Here is a 26470-nt window from a genome sequence, read left to right on the forward strand (position 1 = left end):
TAAATGAGGATGAGAGACAATGGCTAGAACATCCCCTGCGGACGTACTTCCTCATTCATTGCGTTCAGTTTCAGGAAACGAGGGGAAAAAAATACTTTAATATCCTGTTATGTATCCATTATTTATTTTTTCTATTGTTTTATTGTTCAATATACAGAAGCGGATGTTCTTACACACCTGTCGCGCCACAGCTGTGTATGGAAACTGTCTGACATTATTGTATTCATTGAGAATGTCAGTGAGTGAAAATAAAACAAAAATAATTCAGACTTATAAGAAGGAACTTGACCTATCACCCCTGCCTGTGATGACGTCACACACCCTCGCCTAGGCGGGACTTTTATTTCGCCACAATATTTACACATGATATGTATTTTTATCATGTGAAATGTTTTCCGTTGGAATATATTGACGAGATAAGTTTTGGTCTTTAAAGTAAAAAAAAAAACCAAAGAAGGAAGTGTTCGCGAGTTTCCGACCTCAGAAGTTTTTTGGTTCCACCTGTGACGCATTACTTCCTCCGAAACTTCTCCGAAAATGTCGTTTAACTTAAAGTAAACTAAACGCAGAAGTTCGAATATAAATCACTTTCTAACGAAGTATTTACGCGAAAGATGATAGATCACCACAAACTCTTAAAAAAAAATATATATATATATATATATATATAACAAAGTAATACTTACAGCTTCTTTTAAGTTGAAACTGGGTCCATCACTCGGATGCTTTTGAAGTTCGTCTAAAAAGAATTATATATTAATATTAATAATTATAATCAAAATATTTGTTGCAGCATTTTGAAGAAATACGTTTCATTCATCGACTCGGAGCGTGTGTGCGCCGCAATTATTAGTCCGGTGGGAAACATCTCACAATAATTCCGGCTGTGAAATATTTTTCATTTTATTTTTTAAAAGCCAACATGTTTAATATTATCTTTGTGCTAACATATAACAAGTATAGCAAGGCTTAATCCAATGTATTTTTTATTAGCAATGGGCACCGAGAAAAGACAGTTAAGTGCAAATAAATACTGACAATGTAGTTTAACAAAAATATTCATTTAAATATTTGTCTTTTTTATGACGTGTCTCATTCTTAGTCGATATTAAGTTAAAATATATATATATATATATTTTTCAGTATATATTTATATATGTATTCTGAAAAATATATATATTCATTACTTTGTAAAATGGCAAAACATGTCAACATTAAATTTTCCTCTTCTTTCCTCACATTATTAATACTTTAATTGTTTCGGATATTTACTGTATAGACCATTAAAACTTAGACAACATGTCAAGAGAGCATTATTGATCCTCGATGGTGAAATAACTTGTGTCTTACTTACTGTGAAATGGACTTTGTCGCCCTCATTTGGACGGAAAGACACATTTCTAGAAAATAAAAGGCTTAAATATAAAATAATGTATATATTTAAGTAACATTAGTGTGTCATATTTTCTCCGTAAATATTCAACAACGTGAAAAATATTTCTCACATGTATCTGTATGGCTGTCAGTGTTACCTTTATTTCGTTATGACTTTTACGCTGGTAAAGGTCTCGTGAGATCAACAGTCATCCACGCAAACATACGTGTATTCAAATTAAAATGATTTAAAAATAAGTCTATATTTATTTTGTTTTGTGATAATTTCCATGAAAATAAGTTCTCATTATGTCAAAAAGAAAGCTTAGTGTTGTTGTTTCTTTGGCGTTTTTAATCATGAATGGGATAATTTTCTAAATAAAATCGCAGGGATGACAAATTAAAAAAATAAGATCGTGGTCATGGACAGTAATTTGAAGATGATGGATGTAGATCTGGCCACAAAACTTCAACTCAATAGGAATCGAGTCTACAGAGTTGATAATGTTAAATAAAAAAAAACAGATGGCGGTTTAAGGATTTAATGACCTTGGTTTTCTGAAGCTCTCAAGAATAATCTGGTGACTCAGCAAATACTGTGTCAGTCTGTGGATACAAGGTTAAAGAAAAGAGTCGATTAAGAGACAGAAAATACATTTTAATTAAAAAACAAAAACAAACCTGCAGACATTTTTCCTTTAGACACGTATAGATACATTAAATAAACAGATGTGCTACACATGTTTGTTTTTTTTCACATTTAGTCACACGTGCAAACACAACTGCTCTCATGCGTATCTTTAAACAACTCTAGATATCTTGAACGACTCTACATAAATATCTCGGGAGTTAAAAAAAAAAAACATTTACGGGAGTCGGTTACGAGAAGAAAACAAAGTTGGACTGCAGCTTAAAACTTTCTTCCCTTTGTGGCGTTTTTTAAATGTTTTTCTCTATAAAAAAAAACAACATAGTTAGGGTCGGCCTTGATGTAGCAGTGCGGTCGGACGGAAGAATCCAGCTCGACGCTTCCATCCAACAAAGACTGAGAACTTTCACTGAGAACAAATACTAGCTTAAAGTCTGTCGTCCGACCTCCGCAGGTCCAGAATCAGTTTCGGGTGGATTAGAAACGACAGACGGTTTACTGGTGGATTTCTGAGGCGCTTGTTTGCGTCCGATCTTCTCTTGGGGTTCATGTGCTTCCCAGACCTGAATCGGAAACTTCCGCCGTGGACTCATGGCTCATGGTTCGGACGGCTGAAGACACAAGGGGGCGCCGCAGTGGGGCGCGGACGTGAGCTCGTCGTCTCAGACCTCGTGTAAAAAAAAAGAAAAAGAAAAGAAACCATCCCTCCGTGGCTCACGGTTTCCCGTTGACGGCCGAGGTCTTGCCGCGGCCGAGCCAGTTGGACAGGAGGCTCCGGGGTCTGGGCGGGCGGGCCGGGGTCTGCACCAGGCGGACCATGCGCGGGGACCTCCACACCTTGATGGTGGAGTCGTCGCTGGCCGACAGCAGCAGCTCCTGGTCGGCCGGACTGAACGCCACCGAGTTGACCACGTCGTCGTGGGCCAGACGCGCCAGGCAGATGTTGTAGTGACGGTCCCAGATGTAGCCGTGCTTGTCCTCGGCGCCGCTGGTGGACGGACGGCACAGAAGACTTTAGTTAATATTGTTAGTTAATATTAGTTATTGCATGGTTTATATTTCAAGAATGTGTGTAAAATAATTCATTGCATTTAATAATCATTGCGTTGCAATTAAACTTCCGGCCACTAGATGGCAGCAGCCATTAAGTTGTCTGCAGCTAAACGACCAATAAAATCCTGTGAGATCCTGGCAATGACTGAGGACAAGAGGATACAGTCGACTCCAGCACCTTTTAAAGCTGATGTTTGAACATATTTTGGTTTCAAAACAAATGAAAGCAGTTACGACTTCGTCAAGAGTCATGTGGTCTGTAAATACTGCAACACCAGAGTCAAGTACTCGACAATACTACTGTCAAAGCGCTTTGTGACCCTGGTCTAGAAAGGCGCTATATAAATAGAGATTATTATTATTATTATTATTATATATCCTTGTTACTACAGTATTACAAGTAGTTGTTTTTTTTAGATAACCATTAATTAATAAATAAAACTACTACCACTACATTATTCCACTATATGTACATCTTCTACTATCATACATTTTTCTAGTTTGTTCTACTATTATTGTGTGTTTGTATATACAAACATATATGTGTATTTTATTTATATGAATGCCTTTTTTTCTTTAATTATAACTATTTTATTTATATTTTCAAAGCCCTAATGTGAAGTTGGAGTGAGGAGGGGATTTCCATGATTATGGAAAAAGTTCTTTATGCTTATAAATCAATAAAATAATTTATTTAAAAATTGGGTCGACACACACCTCGCTACAAAGTCCCTGCTGACGTCCAGGAAGATGAAGAAGCACTCGTCGTTGGGCGTGAAGGCTCGATGGGCTCTCAGGCTCCTCCTCTCCTCCCGCAGACTCTTCAGGTCGATGACGTGCAGATCGATCTCCTCGGCGATGGGCGGCGGCGACATGGGGTCGGAGATCACGCAGCCGGTCGGCCAGGCCCGGCTGTTCACGTACAGGTACCTGAGCGGAGATGGAGCGGGTTTTCGGTCAAACTTCTAAAAAGTGTTTAAGATATTTAAGATCATATAGAGATAATTCCTTTATTTGGTCAATCTGGGTTGTTATAACATCAAGTTAACAGAAGAAACAGAAGACATTTGAAGACTTTCACACTCAATTTAAGGCCTTAACAATCTTTTAAAATGTAAAAGAAAATACATGTTCAACTTTTAAGAGACAAATTTACCTTAATGTTTATTTTAAGATGAAGTAAGACTTTTGAATCCACGGAAAAACCTTCCTTGACTCCCATCATGAGTTTGAAAATACACCGTTCCATTTACAAAGAGTTGTTTTACTAAATGATTACTAACCATGTGTCTACATTTTAAGACTTTTCTGATTTAAGACATTTATGCTAATCAAGGCCTTATATTTAGATTCATGAATTGATGCCTTTTAAGACTTTTTTTTAAGGACCTGCAGGAAACCTGGAGCCTCGTGTATGAAGAAGTTCGTGGATCTTCTCGTAAATACGGTCGTACACTCAAATCCCGAAAATAAAGCACATCCAAAAATATTCAGATGTATGAATCTGTGTTTGCACACAAATACAAGCACTTTTCCTTTGACTTGTTTGTCCCTTTCCACGCCCTCATTTACATATTAACGTGATCACACGAGGTAAACTGTCTTCAGCTGCTTTAATGCAGCTTCACTTTGATCTTTACGACATGATGTCGCTTCACAAGAAAGTCTGTGACTCGTGACTCGAAGCATCAGACGCTGATCCTTTTGTTCATTTTATTATAAAAACAAGCTCATAATTCCTTGACCTTTTTATCTGAATAGTGTGAAATAGTGGATTAAAATATTTGGTACAGAACGATAGATGTTGTTTAAATAAATACTGATCAACAGTTTGGTGAAAATATATATACACGTTTGTGAATAATTTTATATCCACTTGTGTCTCTACAAACACGTGTGTGTGTGTGTGTGTGTGTGTGTGTGTGTGTGTGTGTGTGTGTGTGTGTTTAATTTTAATTTTTGATCAATATTGATATTACATGACTAGTGACTTACAAACATGTCAGGAGGTCCGACCTTCTGAACGCTCTTTTCCTTATAGATACACATGGACTTTAACTTGGAAAAGTATGTAGTATATACGACCTCATAGTACACGAGGCCCCTTATGAATAAATATTAGAATAAACATTTAAAAAAACAGAAAACTCACAATAAAAAATAATGATAATAAACCCAAAATAAGCAATAATACACTATAAGAGTTGTTTTTGTTTGAACCGAGACGTGCGACTCCTCCCACTCACCGGTGGTCCGGCGACAAGCCCATCCCGATGATGTGTCCGTGAATATCGATGACGTGATCCAGAGAGTCGAAGAATTCCTCGGAGCTCCGTTCTTCACCCAGTACTGGGCCTGAAGTGGTCATTTGGTCGGGTTTGATCCTCTTGATTCCTGAAAGTCCACGTGATGAGTCGAGATGGGAAGAGGAGAGGGGTTTTAGGGGGGTCTTACCGATCTGGTGAGGGGAGTAGGTGAGGCTGCCGGTGGTGAAGAGTAAGTAGGTCTTGTCTTCCAAGTCCTCGGTGCTGGTGGGGTCCAGCAGGTTGGACTCCGGGGCTTTGGTGTGGACCCGACTCATCATCTTGGCCACCTGCGACTCGATGGCCATCTCTCGCGGCGCCACCGTTTTACGACTCTACGACAGCGACACGGACTCAGAACCGGCTCGACCCGCTCCACCACCGCGGGGGGGGTCTCACCTGTATGACGTGGTCGAACCCGGAGATGGTGGGCTGCCCCGGGCGCGGGTGACAGTGGCCGTTGACGTCCGAGCGCTGCGCCCCGTCCTCGTCCTCCTCGTCGCTGCCCGACGCCCCCACGTCGAAGAGCAGCGGCTGGTGCTTGGATCCGTTCTGCTGCCGGGCCCGAGACTGGGCCTCGTAGTCCAGCAGCAGGTCGGGGTTGTCGTGGCGACGGCAGTGGGCCACCATCACGGTCCGGATGGTGCTGGCGTTGACGTTCTGGATCTTGAAGAGTCGCTTCACCACGTTGACGTTCTCGGACTCGATGTCCTGCTCAAGAAGAAGAAGAAGAACAGGAAGAGGAAGAGGTAGAGGAAGAAGAAGAGGAAGAGGAAGAGGAAGAGGAAGAGGAAGAGGAAGAAGAAGAGGAAGAAGAAGAGGAAGAAGGAGAGGAAGAGGAAGAAGAAGAGGAAGAAGAAGAGGAAGAAGAAGAGGAAGAAGAAGAGGAAGAGGAAGAAGAGGAAGAGGAAGAAGAGGAAGAAGGAGAGGAAGAGGAAGAAGAAGAGGAAGAAGGAGAGGAAGAGGAAGAGGAAGAAGAAGAGGAAGAGGAAGAGGAAGAAGAAGAGGAAGAGGAAGAAGGAGAGGAAGAGGAAGAAGAAGAGGAAGAAGAAGAGGAAGAAGAAGAGGAAGAAGGAGAGGAAGAGGAAGAAGAAGAGGAAGAAGAAGAGGAAGAAGAAGAGGAAGAGGAAGAAGAGGAAGAGGAAGAAGAAGAGGAAGAAGGACAGGAAGAGGAAGAAGGAGAGGAAGAAGAAGAGGAAGAAGAAGAGGAAGAAGAAGAGGAAGAAGAAGAGGAAGAAGGAGAGGAAGAGGAAGAAGACGAAGACGAAGAAGAAGACGAAGAAGAAGACGAAGAAGAAGACGAAGAAGAAGACGAAGAGGAAGAAGGAGAGGAAGAGGAAGAGGAAGAGGAAGAAGGAGAGGAAGAGGAAGAGGAAGAGGAAGAAGAAGAGGAAGAGGAAGAAGGAGAGGAAGAGGAAGAAGGAGAGGAAGAGGAAGAGGAAGAAGAAGAGGAAGAGGAAGAGGAAGGAGAGGAAGAAGAAGAGGAAGAGGAAGAAGAAAAAGCTGAAACTAAAGACGTCATCGGACTAAAAACTCCGCTCGAGTCTCACCTGGAAGGCTTTGTTGAGCCAGAGGACGGAGCAGGACGTCATGTTGCCGATCCAGTGCAGGTTCCCTGAGATCAGGTGACTCTCGTTCAGCCAGCAGCCGAACACGTCGTAGGGCTTGTTCCTCACACGTGACAGCAGAGTGTAGTTCTCTGCACCAGACGGACACACGATTCACCGAACCCAGTAGTAGATAAAAAAAAGAAGAGAAAATAATTAACTTTCTGAACAAGTTTATCGTGTCGGCAAAAAGAGTTTTTATTTTTTTAATGTCGTTTTTCTTTTTGAACATTGAATAATTTCTTGGAACAATTTAATAGTTTGTGTATTGAAAGGTTGAAAATATATTTTAAATATTTTAGAATTAGAAAATTGGAATATCTTCAAAATAAATGGATTTTTTTTAATGATAGAGTTTTAAATTCTAATTGCAATAATTAAAAAAAATGTAATTATTAATTAATACGTTTTTAGGCATTATTTTAAATAATTAATACATTTCTTGTTTTTTTCAAAATAATAATTTAATTAAAAAAAAGGTCTTATCCTTTTTTTCCACAAAGATATTGGTATTATATTTCCAATAATAATAATAATAATTATAATAATAATAAATAATAAATTGGATCTAGAGGCGCCTTTTTTAACAAACAAAGGTCTCTTTCGAATATACATTTTCTAAATGTAATTTTGTTTAATGCATAGCCTTTTGAATCCAATACTAAAATGTTGGCATAATAGTTCACCAGACAATACCAATAGAGTACCGAGCTACTTGATCATGTTCTTCTACATCGTCACATGATCCGAAAGTCCATTAAAAAACTATGCGTAAAAGAAAAATGCTATTAATTTGGAAAGTATTCCAATATTTTTCTTCAATTTTTTTTTTTATATACCTTTCAATATACAAATTATTAAATTCAATTATTAAAAAACTCATTCAACCTTTCAATAAATTGAATTTCAATATTGAATTTAATTACTACAAAAACATGGATGTTCAAAAAAAAGTTTCAGCTTGTAAAATGTTAAATTTAACCGACTAATATTCTGATGGCACCGACATACTTCTATACTCTGGTGTTCGTAAGAATAATCCATCAAGGGATGAATGAACCAAGAGGTTCGACCGTCTCTTCCTACCCAGACTGATGACGGCGATCTCCCCGGACGAGGAGTGGTGGGGCCCCAGGTAGACCCCCGACACCAACAGCAGGGTGTCGTCGGCGTTGAACTGGGAGAACTGCGTGTACCCCCAGTTGAACTGCCGCATGCTGGTGCTGTGCACCAGAGAGATGTTCCCATCATGCCGCTCGGTGTCCCAGAGCTGCGGACGACAAGCAACACATTAACTGTGTCCTGTTTACAGTTTAGTGTGAGGTCAAAGGTCAGCAGCATTTCATTAAACATTCATCATGAATACTTGTATCAAATACTTGCCTATTAAAATTTATTATAGATATTCTAAATCTGTACAAACAAGTGAGACACAAAAACCATAAACTCAGAAGTTTAGAATGTTTTTCTCAAAATAAGATTAAAAAACAGTTCAATTGTAAATATTTCCTTCTATAAGTGGCATTCATTTGGTATCGAAAAAAATATTTTTTTAATTTTCTGTTCCGCTTAGTCCCTTATGGGGGTTGCGGGGGGCTGAAGCCTATCCCAGTTTCTTCGGGGAAGAGGCGGGGGACACCCTGGACAGGACGCCAATCTGTCACACAGAGACACACACAACCATTCACACACACACACTCATACCTACGGACAGTTAATCCCAAATTCTCAATCGACCTTTGTTTGTTTTTTGTGACTGTGGGAGGAAACCGGAGTGCCCGGAGTAAACCCATGCAAAACACGGGGAGAACATACAGACTCCACACAGAAAGGTCACAAGATGCCTCCCTCCTGAGCTGGAGGCCAAATATTGCATGAAAATATTTCTGAGAAGGCCGGCGAAGCAAATGCATTAGTTTAGTGAAACCATAGATGTGTAGATTATGGGTGAGAAGAATATCTGGAGGTCCTTCATGCCGAGGAGAAAAAACACGTTTTAAATGTACTTATTTAATTAATTCGAGATCCCTTTAACACATCAACTTCATTATAGCACTTTATTGTAATATAAAAGATAAAGAAAATGAAACATGATTTGAAAGTAACTAACTAAATAAAACGATATGTGCTGTTGATTATCAAAATACAATATCGTGATATCAATGTGTATCAAAAAACTCCATCCATCCATCAATCATCCATCCATCCATAATCCATCATCCATCATCCATCCATCCATCCATCATCGATCCATCCATCATCCATCATCCATCATCCATCATCCATCATCCATCATCCATCATCCATCCATCCATCATCCATCATCCATCATCCATCATCCATCATCCATCCATCATCCATCATCTATCCATCCATCATCCATCATCCATCCATCCATCCATCATCCATCCATCCATCATCCATCATCCATCATCCATCATCCATCATCCATCAACCATCCATCCATCATCCATCCATCCATCATCCATCCATCCATCATCCATCATCCATCCATCATCCATCCATCATCGATCCATCATCCATCATCCATCCATCATCCATCCATCCATCATCCATCATCCATCCATCCATCCATCCATCCATCCATCCATCCATCATCCATCATCATCGATCCATCCATCATCCATCATCCATCATCCATCATCCATCATCCATCATCCATCATCCATCATCCATCATCCATCATCCATCCATATGTGACCGACCTTGACGGTGCAGTCCTTGGAGCAGGAAGAGAAGCGGTGACCCCGGTGCGAGAAGGCCAGGTGAAGAACCTGGTCGCTGTGCTCCTTCAGCGTCTGCACCTCCACACACGGGATACAGTCGAACAGACGCTTGAACTCGCGGAACCACGAGCCGGCAGCTGCGCACAAATCCCCCGTCAAAAATTCCTTCGTCGCCACACGGTGGACGGTGACGGCGTTACCTGGGTGTCGGGGGACGCAGCGTGGGATCCGGTAGTAGCTGTAGAACAGCTCCCGCCACAGGAACTCGTCCCTGGACACGGCCAGCCACTGTTGACAGGCCAGACCGGCCTTCAGCACGGCGTCGTGGGGCAGATGCAGGAAGATCTCCAACACCAGGCTGTCCGGCAGAGCTGGGCCGCACTCCATCCTAACATTCTGTGCCGCACACACACCGCGGGCTCATGGGTGTGCTGGAGGACGAGCAGAGTTTCTACCGTCATTATTAAACTACACAAGTGTGCGACAAGTGTTATTACTGCACCAGGAACACACAGATGAGTTGATACATATTTGCATGAATGAATGAACCTGCAAAGCACATTAGTCAAACCAGGGGAGTCAACGTCTACTTGTGTAAACAATTACACATAAATCGTAAACGTTTAGAAAACTAAATAACCCTATAGATGTTTTTTTTTCTCTCTCTTTGTCAGCGTTCATTTCTCACCAACATATACATGCCCGCGAGTGATGCCGAGTTGCTGTTGACCAATGAGGCGCGAGTGTTTTGGTCATGTGATGTGGTGTCAATAAAGTTTTTAATTGACAGTATAGACTCACAACCTTTTATGAAGAATTTCAATACGACAAATACAACGATTCGATTCGCACACAGGGCTTCAAATTTCCGTAAATTACAAAATAACTATAGTCCAGTTTCGTAGTATTACTCCGCAAGGCGTATTACTATGGAGGCTTACATAGTAGTACTATGGTGAGCGTTCTTAGTTTACCAACATTTTGACAGATTTTTTGAGGTTCTTGTTCCACAGATAGAAAAGATACACAAGACTTATGAGGCGCACTGTCGATGTTTTGAGAAAATGTGCGCCATATAGTCCAAAATATACGGTAAATGTGTAATGTAAAGTAAAAGTAATGTAAATTGTCTGTTACTTTGGCTAGAATTAAGTGCCTACTTGCAAGAATACAAAAACAATATCGGATAACTACTGGAAGGGCTTTGCTGTAAATAAACGATGAGGTTTTTTAATGGATACAGAACCCTCTAGAGGTTACTAAGCGCAACTACGTGTAACCAGTTACACAACAGTTACAACTCGACTACAGGTGTAGAAAAAAGTTGAAAACGTTGACACTACTAATTTAAAAACATTAAAATAGTACTAAAAAAAACTCTTTATAACAGGAGAGTTGTGATATAAAATGGGTAAAATGATTCAATTCTTCCTGAGTTTGGTTGTTAATGAGTCCCGGAGAAAGGAAGCAGAGAATTCAGCCGCGAAAGTCCAGGGATATGTTTGTATTGAATGGATGTGACGCTGAAGAGGGCGACGTCAGCCGAGTAAACTAACTAGGAGTGTCGACAAGATGGACTTGTGATCTTAAGCTGCAAGTTCAACTTAAAAAGGTGTGAACTATTGGCCAACAAACAACAACCTGTGCATTAAGATAGTATACTTATCATCTAAAACCTTGTTTTAAATTCAATAAAAAATGCTATAATAAATCAATATTTGAGTAAGTAAGTAATTTTTATTTGTATAGCGCTTTTCCAGACCAGGGTCACAAAGCGCTTAAACAATCAGAAACAATATTCTATAAAGTATATACTTTAAAGGTCAAGATAATACTGAGAACAACAAAGGAGTTCCAGAAAATCAAGGAAAAGCCTGAACATGTACTCTAGCTTGATTTGAAGTTGTTGAAAAGAAAACAAAATATTAAATCATTTCCCTCCAGGTTTGGTCACTTAGGATGTGTTAATAAAACTCACATCTAGAGAAGAATGGATCATAAAAAGTTACAAACACTTAACGGAGCCAGTGTTTTTCCAACACAAACTGACAAAATATAACAGAAAACTCTTTTTAAAGGTGTTGTAATTATTGTAATCCTGATAACAAATAATCTAAAATGCTCGGAGTTGAAATTGATTTAAAATGCTGTGGAAAATAAACATTTGAAAATACTTACACTGGGTATACAAACCCTCGCTGGAGCCACGCCTATGTAAAGTGGATAAGAGATGTGATGATGTGTCTGAAGCCACTAGACAAAGATTGTAATGGATGTAGTGATGATTGAAAAGTCCCATTGAAATCTGATTTCACTTTCTGAGACGCTGAGATACGTCACTGAAGGACCAATGAAAGAGCTTCACACAAGCATTGAATTGATGTAAAAACTCAAGAATGTAAGTAAGTAAGTAAGTAATTTTTATTTGTATAGCGCTTTTCCAGACCAGGGTCACAAAGCGCTTAAACAATCAAAACAATATTCAATAAAGTATATACTTTAAAGATCAAGATAAAACTGATAACACAACAGGAGTTCCAGAAAATCAAGGAAAAGCCTGAACAAATAGAGAATGTGTCTTATATTGCACTCTTATTTTAAACAGATGAAACCTCAAACTTTAGGACCGGCTATACATTATTACACAACAACAAAAGAGGAATTGTCAGAGATTAATAGAATATTACTTTACTTAATAAATGACTGCTTTTAAGGATAAGGAAGTGAATTTAAATGGCCATTGAAATAGCTTGTGAGCTCAACTGATTTAAACAAATCCGTGTTTTTGTTCACTATTTAAATTCAATATAAACAGTGAATTGACTTTGTCTCGAGGAGTTCTTGAATGAGTGACAACCCAGTGACACTAAAGCCTAAACATGACACGATAACAACGGTGGAAGAAAGAACAAAAACCAAGACAAAAGTCTAAATATATTGACGTTTTCTTGTCGTCCGTCGACAAGATGCCCTTAAATAGACATGTCCAGACCCGAGCTCTATTCACTGAAGTGACACTTTAGAAAACCATGTTTTTCAAACGACATTGAATGGATATTGTTGGTAATGTTTATATATATATTTAAGTCTTTATTTATCAAACAACACTTGATGAAGTAGACGGCTAGCAGCTAACAGAAGCTTGTTTTTTAAGCGACATTTCCCTTTATGACAGCGAGTAAATGTGCAAATAAATCACCTTTTCGCTCTTTTTCTTTACATCAAACACCTATCAGCTGGAGTGACTCGTAAACAAGGGGTGACAGGGAAGTGAACTCACCCGCTGACACAGTGGATCTCCGGAGGAACTCTATCTGACGGTGATCCAAAGCTAACTGCTAAAGTTAGCAACAGAAGCAAAACACTCCGCCAGACTCGACTGGTAGAGCGCAGATGCATCGATCGGTTCCGTTACTCGCGGTTTCAAAGTGGGAGGTGGTCCTGTCATGTTTGCGTGAGGGTCTCCTATCAAGTCATGCTTGGAATATTCTACCGAATATATTACTTTTTACTGTCATGAATTGGCTTTAATGTCTGACAAATGCGCGTGACTTTATTGTGCAGACATGGTTATTTATACCTGTGGGATGTAATGTACATTTTATTATAACCTATTTAAACTTCTGTTCAATTCCCCTAATGTCCCCTAATGGTTTTAACTGGTATATTAAAGCTGTTTGCTTTCGTCATTATTTTTAGTGTGCTTTGTGTCCCAGCTACCTAGGGAGAGGGCTAAGGGAGAAAATTGAGTCTACAACTTATATCTATACCTTGTTTATTATGTGGGAGGAAACCAGAGTGTTCATACATACAGTTGTGCCAGGATATTATAGTTGAATTATTTATTTTCAAAAATGTCATTGTATAAACAGTAAGATGACTGTATGTAAAAGAATAGCAATCTTTTTCTTTAATTTAATGTCGACGGGCGAGTTAATCCATTTGTCGCGGGCCGAACAAAATGTTATTTAACCATGTATATGTGTTATTGTGAAAAAGTTTTCTTATTTTTATAGGCTCAATACATCTTAAATATCTATGTGTTGCTCCTCCTCCATTAAACAATTGAAGAAAATTGTTATTAAAAGTCTATTGTTAAGATATGTTCCTTATCTTATCTCGAACACTTGCATCTTCACATGTCACAATATCAACATGAACATTAATCTAGTTTTATTTTAACCACCATCCAACACATAAATTCTGATCCACAGACCTCAGAGCCCGAGCTGGGTTGTAAGTCTGGATCAGAATCTACTGATGGAAGGTCTGACCATGAATAGATCTGAAAGTAAGAACCAGAATTTAAAAAATTGATCCTGAAAGAAACTGGAAGCCAGTGAAGAGTTTTAAGGATCGGAGAAATGTGAGTTCTTCTACTAGAGCAGCCCAGAATTCTCTCTGCAGAGTTTTGTATTAGCTGCAGGCGAGACACAAAAATAAACTGTTACACTAGTTTAAACGAGAAGATAAAAACGCATGGATTACAAGCTTCAGATCTTTTTGTGACACCATTTTCCTAAGTTTAAAGATTTTTCTCAATTAAAAGAACAGTTTCTGGTCAGTTTTCTGCAGTGTTGAACTAGAGACACTCTTCATGAGTATTTCAATTGGAATGTTTCAAAGTGAACAAATTAATACAGAAAATGTTAAATGAAAAACATTAAAAACGCCCTGAAATACGAACTCTTGTCAGACCCTCTAAATATTGTATTATTCTCATGTGAAACTTACTAAAAAATCCAGGTTTAATTCATCAAATCCACATCAAACACTTGATTATTCCTTCAGTTTGTCGAGGTGTCGTCTGACGTCATATCTGTCCACGGATCTGCGGCACCTGCAGACATGAATAATGGAGAAGAAGACTGTGATGTAATTCCACACCATGTTTCTTCTCGAGTTCCTTCTCGAACAGTCGCTCTAGTGTGAGAGGAACAGACGAGCCTGCAGCAGATGATCTGTGGTGGCAGAAGAAAGCAGGATGTGTCTGTGACTCATTTTCTCTGGTGAGTTTTCACATGACTTTTCTTATCAAATGTTGTCTTCATCATCCCAAGGAACATCCAGATATAAGATTTTTTTTTCTTCTTCCTACCACGATCATCTGATCGATCCATGTTTGTCTGAGAGCAGCGTGTCGCAACTGCAGAGACTGGTTGATATCTTGCTGCTCGAAGAAGAAGAAGACATGTCCAGCTTCAGGATGTCTCTACCAGAATAAAGGTGTGTGATGATCCTAATGTTCTCATAACCAGAACCACAGTGGCTTCTATCTGTTCTTGTCATGGTTCAGAGTCACAAGTCTGGAGCGTCATGAGCGATGAAAAGACTTTCATTCCCAGTCTTTCCTAACGGAGGAGAAGAAGAAGAATGACTGGCAGCTGCTGCTGACCTTCTTCAGGTGATGACGACTCATCTGGAAACTTCCCACCGAGAAGCAGGATGATGTCTGATGACCGAGGAGAGCTTCAGCGGCACAACATTTGAAACACTCGTAATAAAACTCATGAAAGAAATGTAAAACTGTTGGCGATCTGGCGCCATCGTGTGGACAGTATTTGAAGAACCTGTAGGTGAAGACTCGAGGATGAAGTTATTATTCGCAGGATCTCAAACTAGAGATGAAATTTAAATACCTTGTGTATATTTGCAACAAAGAATATTTGTTGCTTGACAAATCTAGAATGTTTTGGTCAAATAAGTTTAAGGTACGACATCTTGACCATAAATAAGTCATTTCACTTGGACTTACGTCTCGAAAAGATAATGATCATGTATTAAAATATATGTAGAATATATAGAATATTCGAATCCAATTAATTTATACATGTACAGGTCAACAAATGTGTTGATTCAAGTGTGTCTTAAATCTTTTTTATCATAACCCACGCCCACTCTGCTGTGATTTGGTCAAACATCGTGGTTTGTCAACGAGTGTCATCAATCCAGGGAGTCTCCACCTCCAAAGGACTCATTGTATAAACAAAGCGGGGCGTAATTAGAGCTGGCTGGAGGAGGAGTGAAGCCATTATTACCTCTCGTAGGAGTGAAGCCATTATTACCTCTCGTAACCTCTCCTTCGCCCAGATTTCTATGAACTTTATAAAGTAATAAGTTGAAAACATGGTCATGATGAGGATCTTACTGCATCTTAGGGGGGAAGAGTTCAACATTTGAAACATGAGAGTCAGGAGAGTTGGAGTTTCACATTAGCTGACCTTTAAATGTTTTTCCTTTAAAACAAACTGAAAAATACTATTGAACATACCGTGAATTCCGCCCCAAAAAATGGTAAACACGTGCCTTATATAACAGGTACAAGTGATAAATGAAGGGTCTTATGACTATATCACAAGTCAAAAATAATGGTTCAACCCAGGGCCAAATCCAGCCTCCAAGAAATAATGTTGAAGAAAATGAATCTTGTATGATAAAGTAGAACGAACACAAGGATAATTAACGTATATTTAGCTTTCAAGGAAATAAATAATATCACAATCAGACTCGTACTTACTGTAAATGTACTAATTGTTCCTCCTGCTTTGAGGGCTCAAGGATTTTGGCCCCTTGACTAAGTTCGACACCACTGGGTCTGTATGTACCTTGACTCTCATGATCACAACAAGAACATAAGCAGAAGAAAATTAAAAAAAAATACATACATAGATGTAATATACTATAAAATAAGTTTCATTGAACAAATGTCTGGATTTATTTAATCAATACGTATTTAATCACAACATGATTCTTGACTTAACTTTTGACAAAATAGTAAATTATTTTCTTTTCATTTTATCACTTCCCTCTTTTATTTTACATTAATCCAGAATGTACAAAAACATACTCAGTTCAACATTAATATCTTACTTTGTCGTAAGTTAAAAATGAATCAGATTTGTTTCATTATGCAAACATGTAAAAGTGTATAGTTTATTTAAATGTCAGTGATAGAAATGGTTCATGATGTAAAATGAGTGCAGACGTGTATCATTATTTATAATCATAATATCTTTAAAACATGTTTATATTTAAGTCAAATTTGACACATAGGATTGATTAAAATGGTTCAGAGCAAAACTTAGAAATAATTTCATAGCTATATTAGCCATTCTATTATACATACTATTAGCCATAACATTATGACCACTTATGTTAAATCTGCCTCAGCTGATGCACGAAAAGGTAAATATGTGAGTCTAGAGAACAAAGACCTGTCGCAGTGGTCAGTGGGGATGAAGATGATCCTAAGAATCTTTTGACAAGTTAATCTTGCCCCTGATCTACAGACGCAAACCAGTTAATGTTCTTATTCTGACTTAAGTTTTGACCTTTATAGTATATATTTTATTGAATATTGTTTCGATTGTTTAAGTGCTTTGTGACCCTGGTCTGGAAAAGCACTATATAAATACAAATTACTTACTTAAGTAAAAACCGATAAAGAAGCGACTGGAAACACAGCTATAGCTTGAGTGTTAGCCCGCAGTGGCAAGTACCAGCCGATGGCAAAAACAAACATCCAGGAGACGATACTTAAATGTGTATCATATGATTTATTTGAGATAGAATACGCACAAATGTATTTACAACCACATGTACAGTAGCGTTACAATACAACTTTTTGTTCAACTTTACAATTACACAAATCTGTACAAGTTTAAAGTGACTATTTCATGGAACAGTGTGGAGAAAAAAAACATCACGGTCGACACAAAAGTCCAAATGCTGAGGTTTTAAATCCTAGAAACTACACTGGATATAATCTCAAGATATACAATCGACGAAAAAACTGCTGGAATTTTGGTCACGTGACAAAAATGTTTTACAATCACAAAGAATTTATTTGATCTAAAGTGCTTTTTTTTTGGGTCTCTGTGGTTCTGGTCTCATAGCACCATGGTGGGGATGTGGTGCACCATCTGGTGCGGGTGCGGCATGGCGCTCATCTGCTGCGGGGACGGGGTCACCTGGCCGGAGGAGGGGTCCCCGGGGGTCACCACCGGTTTGTGTCGCGCGCTCTTCTGGTGCGCGCGCAGCCCCGCCAGCTGCGAGTACGCGCTCTGGCACACGTGGCACTTGTAGGGACGCTCGCCCGTGTGCAGGCGCACGTGGTTCCGCAGCGTGGACGACTGGCTGAAGCGACGGTTGCAGAAGCGGCACACGAACGGCTTGTCCAGGGTGTGGATGCGCATGTGCGAGCGCAGGTTGCTGCGCGAGTTGAAGCCGCGGTGGCAGATGACGCAGCGCATGCGCCCTGAGGACGAGGAGGCGGAGGAGGAGGAGGAGGAGGAGGAAGAGGAGGAGGATGGGGAGCAGGAGGAGGAGGTGCCGTCGCACTGCTGGGGATCTTCTGCAGGAGGAGGAAGATAAGGAAGATCAGAACAAGTGGTTTGTTTTCAAACATCTACATTTTTATTAATGATGTAAAAACCATGAGAAAATTGAATTAAATATGTACCATTTCTGGTTTTCTTCAGGTGTTCTTCGTCTATTCCAGGGACACCAGGGATTCCCAGGAACGTGTTGTGAGTGTTGCCGTACCAGACGAGCAGCTCCTGGTCCGGTGGGATTGTCTAGAGAAAAAACAATTCATGAATATATTTTTTAATGTATTTTCTTAATTGCGTTTAACATCTGTTTGAGTCATTAAAGTCACATTAAGTTTTAATGAAGTTAACAACAAGTTGTATGTATTATAAATATATTGGTTTAATCGTAAGACAATATTTCGTCAATGATGCTTTTGTTTGTACTAAAATAGCAGATGTTATTTCTGACAAATTGAAAAATGCATTTTTTCCTCGCCTGCGGATATATAACGTATTTTATTTTATGATCCTCATTATTATATTTAACTTCTAGTTCCAGTTATTTTTCCAATAATCTAAAATAGAAAAATCGCGTTTTACAATTTAAACATGCCATGACAGATCTCACCGCTAGAGAGCAGTGTTCTATTAAACCCAGCCTGTTAGGCCTTCCGATATTTTTAAAGGCCTACAAATGGGCCTTTTTTTTTTTTGGTCAAGAGTTTCTCACCTCAACTGCTTTGTAAAAGATGCTGCTCCCGATCTGGACCACCTCCAGGTTCTGCTCCTGTTCGTTGCGGGCACATTTAATGTACGTCATCCAGCTGCGCTGGTCCTCCTGACTGGCATCGATGAAGTACCGAACTGTGCCGTCTTCGTTGAACACCTGGAGGAAATAAATATATATATTTATTAAAACATTTAAACATATCTCATTTTACAATAATTGGTTGGTTTTTTTTTTGGTTTAACTTCACAAATAAATCTGGACTCACCTCCCACATCAGGTTGTTGTTCTTCAGCAGGTCCACATGTTCTGGAGACAGAACTTTGCCCGTAAAAGGCCCCATTTCTGTGCCCGCTTTGATCCAGGTTTTGGAGAAGATACCGAGACCTTCTCCTGGGATGGAGCTCTGGGCGATGATCACCTCGCTGGGCAGCACCAGACTGGACAACTTCTGCACCTCTGCGATCAAAAAAAGAAAAAAAAAAAAGGTTTAACTTCCATCACCATTTTTTTTTCTCCCAAAAACGTTCAGCTTCACTAACTACAGGAATCTTATTTCAGTCACGAAACATTAAGCCACACTTGATCCTCCGTTAAATTCGATTACGTGCTTGAATTGAAACTTTTTGTTGCGCAGACAAAAAGCCACTTACACCCGCTTCAGAATAGAGAAAAAAAAGTTTTTTTCTTTAATGTCAAAATCAATGTTTTTTCTTTTTTCTCCCATTTTATTTTGTGAGGGTAAAAAAAAAAGAAAAAGGGGTTAAACGGTCCTCTATTGCGAAGCCTCCAGCGATTGGTCATGCTTGAGATGTGATATTCATTAAAGTACACTGGAAAAGAAACGAACTAATTCCAAATTCATTATCCTTTTAAGGACTTTGTAGCAATAAATTTGCGCTGAAAGGACAGCGGACTTGTTTAAAGGACTCAGGAATTCTGCGCAACAAAAAAATGGAAAGGCGATTAGATGGTTGACATGCAATGAATAGCATTAGATTTAGCCTTCACGGCGCATTATGCGAGGAACAGCAAATCTTTTTAAGAAGAGAGAAAAGAGAAAAGCTCCAGAGCCCCATAGATGCCAAGAGAGGAAAAGAGACTGTCGGGAGATTGATGAATGTGGGAGAGAGAGAGAGAGAGAGAGAGAGAAAAAAAACATCTGAAAGAAAGGAAACTCCTCTTTTTTTCTTCTCTTCTGCGGAGAAGTTTAAGTGGAAAACTTTCCCAGGTCAAGCACAAAGTTAACCAAATGAATTTAATGCTCGAGGAGCTGCGGGTTAACGCGTTAAATGGAGCAGGAGAAAAAAAAAGCCGGGAATTCAGCGCAATTTTTATGGAGTTTGAAAGTAGATTTAAGGATGAAAAACGAATGAAAAGTCTCAATGAAGTATCAAATAATTATTTATTAAATACGATATATTTTGTTATAGTTGCGTAGGGTGTTTTATTTCCCTGCAGACGAATGATTTAAAAACCTACATTAAAACTAACTTTAACATTTAAAGCAGCAACTTCTGTGTGATGTTTGCATCAACAAACGTAGTCTTAAAATGCAACATATAGTTGCGCAAGTATTTTAATCTACAAAGAATATTTATCATAATAAATTGACGTCAAAAAATATGCGCCATTGTAAATAAAGCGCAACTTTTACGCAGGACTTTTGGTCCACATTTTTGGATCTTACGGTGAAATACATGTTTTTATCTCGTGTCATAAATATTACTTCTTGAACATCTCTATGCATTTTAACGCCAAATGAAACTAGACGACTTCTGGAATGGATTTAAAAATCCCGTTTTACCTCCAGCGAACGACTGCGCCAGCACCTCCGCCGTGAACGCGGTCCTGTGCGCGCCGCTCGGCCGCTCCTCCGCCAGGTGTTCCCCCAGAACGTTCCTCCACCTGCCGTACAGGAAACTGTGCAGGATGTCCGAGGTGATGACGTCCGACAGCGTCCTCCCGGGACACTTAAATCCAGACTTGAGAGCCAGCGCGTCTGCGGGCAGCACGGAGCCCATGGTTTCAGTCTCAGGATCGAGTTGGAAGTTAACGATGGAAAAAAAACCCAAAAAAGAAAAATTCTTCTCGTGCGTGCGTGTGTCTCTCTCTCTCGTGCTGCTCCAGGTCTGTCTGCCGGGTCTCAGCGCGAGGGTCTCCTTATATACGGGTGGCAAGTGTGACCCCCTGTCTAATTACTTATTAATGACACACCCCTCGAGCGGCTGCTGCTGCTCCCCAAACTTTACGCTCGTTTCATTATGAGCGAGATTCTATTCATCGTGTTGTCAAAGCTCGATAATGAGAACAAAAGCACAGCTTTGAAGTTTATCCATAACCCACCGGTGGATTCTGTCATTTTTTATGACAACATAGAAAAGGGGGGAAAGAAAGAAGAAAAAAAACAAGAATATATGGTTTGGTAATTTTACGCATCCCGCTTCAAGACAAACAAAAAAACAACTATAAAGTTTAACAGTTGAGGAAATTAGCTGTTTATATATTTGCAGGCAATTTTTTACATATAAACGCATTTTAAACATACGTTTCTATTTTATTTTATCGTCATTTTCGCAACAAAAAGTGAATCGTTGTAATTGTTTAAAGCCAAAATATAGAAGAATACGCTTATATTATTTTTTAAATTATTTGGTATATATTAAACTAGAAATAATCCTTAATTCGATTTTAATAAAAAACAAGTATTCCCTACAGCACATTTGTTCGCAATACTAAAAAATATTGCAGTATATACTAAAGATTGCAGCCTTTTTAATAATGTATTTCTAATGTGTTTTCTTCTTAGTACAAACAATATATTTACTTATAAGAAGCGTCATTTAACAGTTTGAATTAACTGTTAAATTCATCACCTAAACGTTAAAATATGGCAACGCTTAACTGCTAACGACTAACAATATAATTGTGTTTATTTTTTCATTATTTATTCAGAACCTTATAAGAAAAAAAAGCGCTATATTGCGAATAGCACTTTAACTACATAAGCAATTTACCTTGATAACGGTGAACAAGTTATACCGTCTTGTCTACACTTTTTAGCTACTATAGAAATTAAAATAAACCTTTTTTTTTGTTTATGTAATAATAATAATACGTGTTTTGGTGGATATAAGAGCTGCTATAAGCGAGGATAACGGTCACAAAGTGGGTCATTGAGTCTGGGACTTGTTGGCTCGTTTGTTCTCAGGCACTTGTTATTCATGTGCTGGTATTATTATTATTATTTTATTATGGCGAGCAGCGAGCGCGGGAATGTAACAAGAATAGAAACGTGTTTTTTTTTCTTCTCCTGCTCACATTGTTCACATGCAAAAAAAAAGAAGCTGCTTTTGACGTGGTTCACTTTTTTTTTTCAAGCTCTTGTTGAGGTAAGCGGTTTAATATTCATGGCTGTTTCTAGGGGGCCCCCCTCCCTCCTCTCGGCACCCCCCTATTTCTCCCTTTCCCCTCAAGTATTGTGACAACGTTTAGATGAGTATATACCAGTCTTTTCTTCTTCAATAGTTTTTTTCTTCCTCTCTTTAGGCTATTTTTCGGACTTGATGGACTGCAGCTAAATGGGCAGTTTTTCCTTCTTTTCCAGCAGGGAGAACATCTTTATTCCATCCCGGCTCGCAGGTTTCCTATTCAGCTCCCCCTCCAAGTAATGTCAGGGCCCTGAAAAGTGCTGCAAATCAATCTTTCATGGTGTTTTGAGGCCGATTTGACATCCATGCACTCTTCTTTTCAACACTTACAAGGCCCTCGTCTGCATTGAGGAGCCACTATATGGCCATGTAATGGAAAAAAAGAAGATATGGCGACTAAGAAAAAAGCAACAGACAGTAAAATAAGATGTTTTTTTTTGTCTTGGTAGAAAAGAACAATTTTCACTTGTTTAATGAAATAAAAAGTGTTTTGAAATAAAAGAGAACGAGGCTGTTCTTTATGAATGAAATTCAAAAATTATCTTCACTTCATCATGTTGTTCCGAATAAAAAAATCATGTTTTAGTTGACATGAGATGTTTCCATCTCCCAAACCACCGACGGAAGTTTTTCCAAGTTATATTAAAATAAGATGAATTAAAAGAAGATTTTTTTTTAAATAAATTAACAACGTGTAATTTTGTGGACCACGTTTGGCAGAACCCTCGGGATCACTGGGACTCTTTTGAACACATTTAACCATTTATTTATCGCATGAATCCTTGTGCTTATCTTTGCGCTGCGCAGCGATGTGAAGGAGAGCGTTTTAAAAAAGTTGCGCAAACGTTACGCCCTCTAGCGGTTATATAGATACAAACTTTTTTAATTGATAAAAAAAACAACTTAAACTTTATCACTGAATAATGAGACACACTTACATATTTTTTGTTGCGTTGAGCTCATTGTTAAATAAATAAAATGAAAACAAATTTGTATTTTAGGGTGTTTGTTTCGTACTTTAGAATAGAGGATTTAAAAAACACGGAAGATGTAAAAATGAATAAAAAAACAAGTATATATAGAGTTTAAGATGATTTAATGAGTTTAAAAAAAAAGCTGATTGGATGAATTTCCGCCATTTTGTAAAAAAAATAAGGCTAACTTTTTTAATTAAATTTTATTTGTAGGGAAAATAAACATATATATACAAACTCTTCCAAACATATTTCCGAGATTATATAATGATAATAATAAAAATATTTTTGTTGCTGCTTCATTTTGAGAACGTGAACACGTGAACCTCGTCAGCAGCAACAACTTCCGGGTGAAAGTTTAGATTATTAAAAAATAATAAATAAAATCGAAAAAAATAATTTCTATAAAATATTAAATTAAATCTAAAATATGTTTTGTTAAAACAAGGGAAGATACCAGATTGTTTTATTTAAAGTTCAATAAATCGACAATTCGGTTCGGGAACCAAAACGAACTGTCGTCATCAAATAGGAATCATCTGAAGACGCAATAACGAACTTTTTATTATTATTTATTTTTTTGCTCTCCTCTCTGCCAAGGTGAGTGACAGAGCACGAAAAAAGATTACTGTGAAACAGCTGCTTTTTATGAGGAGGCCCCTCCCTGGTTCGGGTCCCAGTGTTCCCAGATGAAATTCGTGCGCCTTCAATGGGATTCTTTCTCATCTAGATTGATTTACATTTATAGCATTCATCACACAAATCCGAGGTAAATGGCGGGACAGGGGGTGGGGGCCCCCCTCTCTTTATTAAAGAGGAATTAAATGAGCTGAATTGGGGTAACGCATGGATTTGATTTGCTTATTTATGTATTAACCTATGGTATTATCGTGGAGCTGGTAAAGCCCTCGGGCATGTCAAGCAATAGCACGTCATCCTGCTTTAGCTGCTCCATTGTAAAGCTATTATTCTGCCCATTTAAATCTTATCAATTTCGTGTGGATGATTGACAATTATTGCACAAAGAGTGTGGTAATTGTTTTTTCTTCAAGAGTCGGTGGGAACGCTATCAAAGGAAAAAAAAAAGGGGTCCAGCGTTAGGAAAAAAAAAACCTTTTAAATAAATTTAAATGAATTAAATGCTTGTGTTTGTCCCGCTGAAGTGACCAGCTGTAGTTTGAAAAAAAACAGAAAAAAGTCCAATGTATCCCTGTCAGATTAGCACTTGGACCTGCTGCAGGGAAACACACACTTGTGTCTCCTGGGATCCTCGGGGGTCATTAAAAGCAGATTAAAGGAGCGGCAGCAGAAGTGCGTCCCCAGATCCGCTTAAGTGTAGCAAAGGTGAGAAAGGTGGCCCCTAAGACCCCCCCCATAACTCCCTTGCTCCAGTCTGACAGGAGGAGCCGGGACACCTGCCTGACGGGCGGGTGCACCCGAGTGCGTGTACCCCCATCCAAAAGCCTATTATTCGAGTGCAATAAAAACCCCATCACTGCGCCATTTTTGATCGTTTAGACAGTAAATTATGCTGAAGTAAGTCGCGGGCGCAAACAAAAGGCGGATTTGTGACGTCACCGCCCAATGAAGCCTCGCGCGGCGATTGATCTGCGAGAGAATCGATATCACGACATGAGACGGTGAGCAGGAGAAAATTAAACGTTATTTCCACTCAATTGGCTTTCAATTGCCTGAGAAAAGTTTACTTGGAATAATATGATTTTAAGTTTAAGATAGAAAAGAAAAAATCTATATTAAAAGATGAAAGAAAATCTATGAATCGATAATATAATTTAGTGACAATAATAACTTTGAGATTTATTAAAAACAAGTGTGTGTGCAAGAATGAAGGGATTAAAGCTAACGTTTGAAACATTAGATACACTTTATCTAATACAGAATATCTCAACAAAAATCTAACTTAAAAAGTACTAAGAAATTAGTGAAAATGTAACTGAAAATTTGTAATAAATACTACATGTGGATCAGGTTCATAAGAACCTGGTGAGGATAAAGAAAATTAAACCTTATTTTTCAGTCAATTAACTTTTAACTGCTTGAAAAGTTAACTTGGAATAAGATTTAAAGATGAACAGATTTTTATTTTTAATCTATATTTGAAGATGAATAAAAGAAAATTGATTTCTGCACTTTTACAAGATTATTGAATTAAACTAACAATTTCAAGCTTTATTAAAACAAATTCATGTGCTAGAACGAAGGGATTAAAGTTAGAAGGTACCAGAAAAATAAAAACTACAATATCCTGTGGAAAAATAGAACCAACTATAAAGCACTGATCCTTAAAACTAAATGTATAAAAAGTAAAAATGAATTAAAAAGTTTTAAAAACAAACAAAAATCACCATGTTCTAGAAGATAATCGACAAACCTAATATAGACAAAAATGTATAAAAGTATTTGATTTTTAACATTGGCAAACCAATACAGAAATGGAATAGAATGTTAATTTAAGTATATGAGGAGAAGAAAGTTAAAGGTTATTTCATATCAATTGCCTGAAAAGTTTACTTGGAACAAGACGATTTAAAGTTAGACAAATATATTTTTCAATCTATATTAGATGAATTAAAGAACAGTCGATTTTTTGCATTAAGAGAAAATATAATTTAGTGAAAAATAAAAACTTGAAGCTTCATCAAAACAAATGTGTGTTTGAGAGAATAAAGGAGTTAAAGTTAAAAAAGATGCAACAAAAGTTGATATAAATAATTTAAGAAAAAGTTTTAAATTCTCCCTAGGGATCAGGTTTAAAACCAAAATAGTTAAAACCTCAGAAAAATGTCAATAAAAAATATATAAAATACTCAAGAAATAAAAAAAAAACAACATTGAATAGCAAACAATTTAATTATTCTGTCAGTACAACTTAAGTATTGACAAAATGAATAAAAGTACGCGAATAAAAAGTTTTCCAAAAACAAATTACAAAGTAGTTTTTCCAAATTTAAACCTAATTATCAAAGTTCCTTCTCTTTGAAAACATTCGGAAACTAAAACGTGGAATTCTGGACGAGGAGCCAAGATAAGGTTGTGATGTCGACTTGAAACATTCAAAACAATGTGTTTTGGAATAAAAGATGACACTCGATATACTGAGTACATCAAGTAGTATTATGCATTATGTATTAAACCGCTGCCATCTTAGTTAAACACTTGGTAAGACACAGACTGCAAGTAAAATAGCTTTTATCAAAAGTAGGCACTTGACTGGGATCACGGTGTGATTCAAAAGATAATCATCAGCTCAACCATGAGGTTTTAAGTCACAA

At 38.2% G+C, this 26470-nt stretch overlaps 2 protein-coding genes and 1 long non-coding RNA gene across 4 annotated transcripts; 1 reads left to right on the plus strand and 2 right to left on the minus strand.

Annotated features, from left to right (window-relative positions):
* Positions 1-2011: 2011 nt before the first annotated feature.
* fbxw5 (F-box and WD repeat domain containing 5) lies at positions 2012-13155 on the minus strand. 2 transcript variants are annotated; one of them, XM_087790751.1, is made up of 10 exons: positions 13014-13155; positions 9934-10164; positions 9713-9870; positions 8073-8256; positions 6930-7078; positions 5779-6090; positions 5531-5714; positions 5323-5470; positions 3794-4006; positions 2012-3011 (listed from the first exon to the last, which is right to left on the minus strand). In XM_087790751.1, exons 2-10 carry the CDS (start codon positions 10118-10120, stop codon positions 2738-2740), a joined length of 1809 nt encoding a protein of 602 aa, XP_087646877.1. In that variant the 5' UTR covers positions 10121-10164; positions 13014-13155; the 3' UTR covers positions 2012-2737. The 2 variants fall into 2 exon arrangements, with proteins under 2 accessions (XP_087646877.1, XP_087646879.1); XM_087790753.1 differs by lacking the exon at positions 13014-13155 and adding an exon at positions 12933-12952.
* Positions 13156-14881: 1726 nt separating this feature from the next.
* Positions 14882-15259, plus strand: LOC148079258 (uncharacterized). Its single transcript, XR_015711320.1, has 2 exons — positions 14882-14959; positions 15030-15259. It is a non-coding gene; the product is annotated as an uncharacterized LOC148079258 (long non-coding RNA).
* Positions 15260-17306: 2047 nt separating this feature from the next.
* prdm12a (PR domain containing 12a) lies at positions 17307-20936 on the minus strand. The gene is made up of 5 exons (XM_087792437.1): positions 20580-20936; positions 19041-19231; positions 18776-18931; positions 18195-18309; positions 17307-18086 (listed from the first exon to the last, which is right to left on the minus strand). Exons 1-5 carry the CDS (start codon positions 20794-20796, stop codon positions 17623-17625), a joined length of 1143 nt encoding a protein of 380 aa, XP_087648563.1. The 5' UTR covers positions 20797-20936; the 3' UTR covers positions 17307-17622.
* Between the last annotated feature and the right edge of the window lie 5534 nt (positions 20937-26470).

The sequence above is a fragment of the Callionymus lyra genome, chromosome 5 (assembly GCF_982586985.1).
Source record: "Callionymus lyra chromosome 5, fCalLyr1.hap1.1, whole genome shotgun sequence".
Lineage (NCBI taxonomy): Eukaryota > Metazoa > Chordata > Actinopteri > Syngnathiformes > Callionymidae > Callionymus > Callionymus lyra.

Excerpts from the sequence above, each read along its gene's own strand:
- fbxw5 (XM_087790751.1), bottom strand. The coding sequence starts at position 10,120 with ATGGAGTGCGGCCCAGCTCTGCCGGACAGCCTGGTGTTGGAGATCTTC. Across the intron at positions 8,257-9,712 it reads CCAAGGACTGCACCGTCAAG|CTCTGGGACACCGAGCGGCA; the intron begins GTCGGTCACATA and ends TGTCGTCCGCAG. Across the intron at positions 5,471-5,530 it reads CTACTCCCCTCACCAGATCG|GAATCAAGAGGATCAAACCC; the intron begins GTAAGACCCCCC and ends GTGGACTTTCAG.
- prdm12a (XM_087792437.1), bottom strand. The coding sequence starts at position 20,796 with ATGGGCTCCGTGCTGCCCGCAGACGCGCTGGCTCTCAAGTCTGGATTT. Across the intron at positions 18,310-18,775 it reads TCTTTTACAAAGCAGTTGAG|ACAATCCCACCGGACCAGGA; the intron begins GTGAGAAACTCT and ends TTTTTTCTCTAG. Across the intron at positions 18,087-18,194 it reads CCTGAAGAAAACCAGAAATG|AAGATCCCCAGCAGTGCGAC; the intron begins GTACATATTTAA and ends CTCCTCCTGCAG.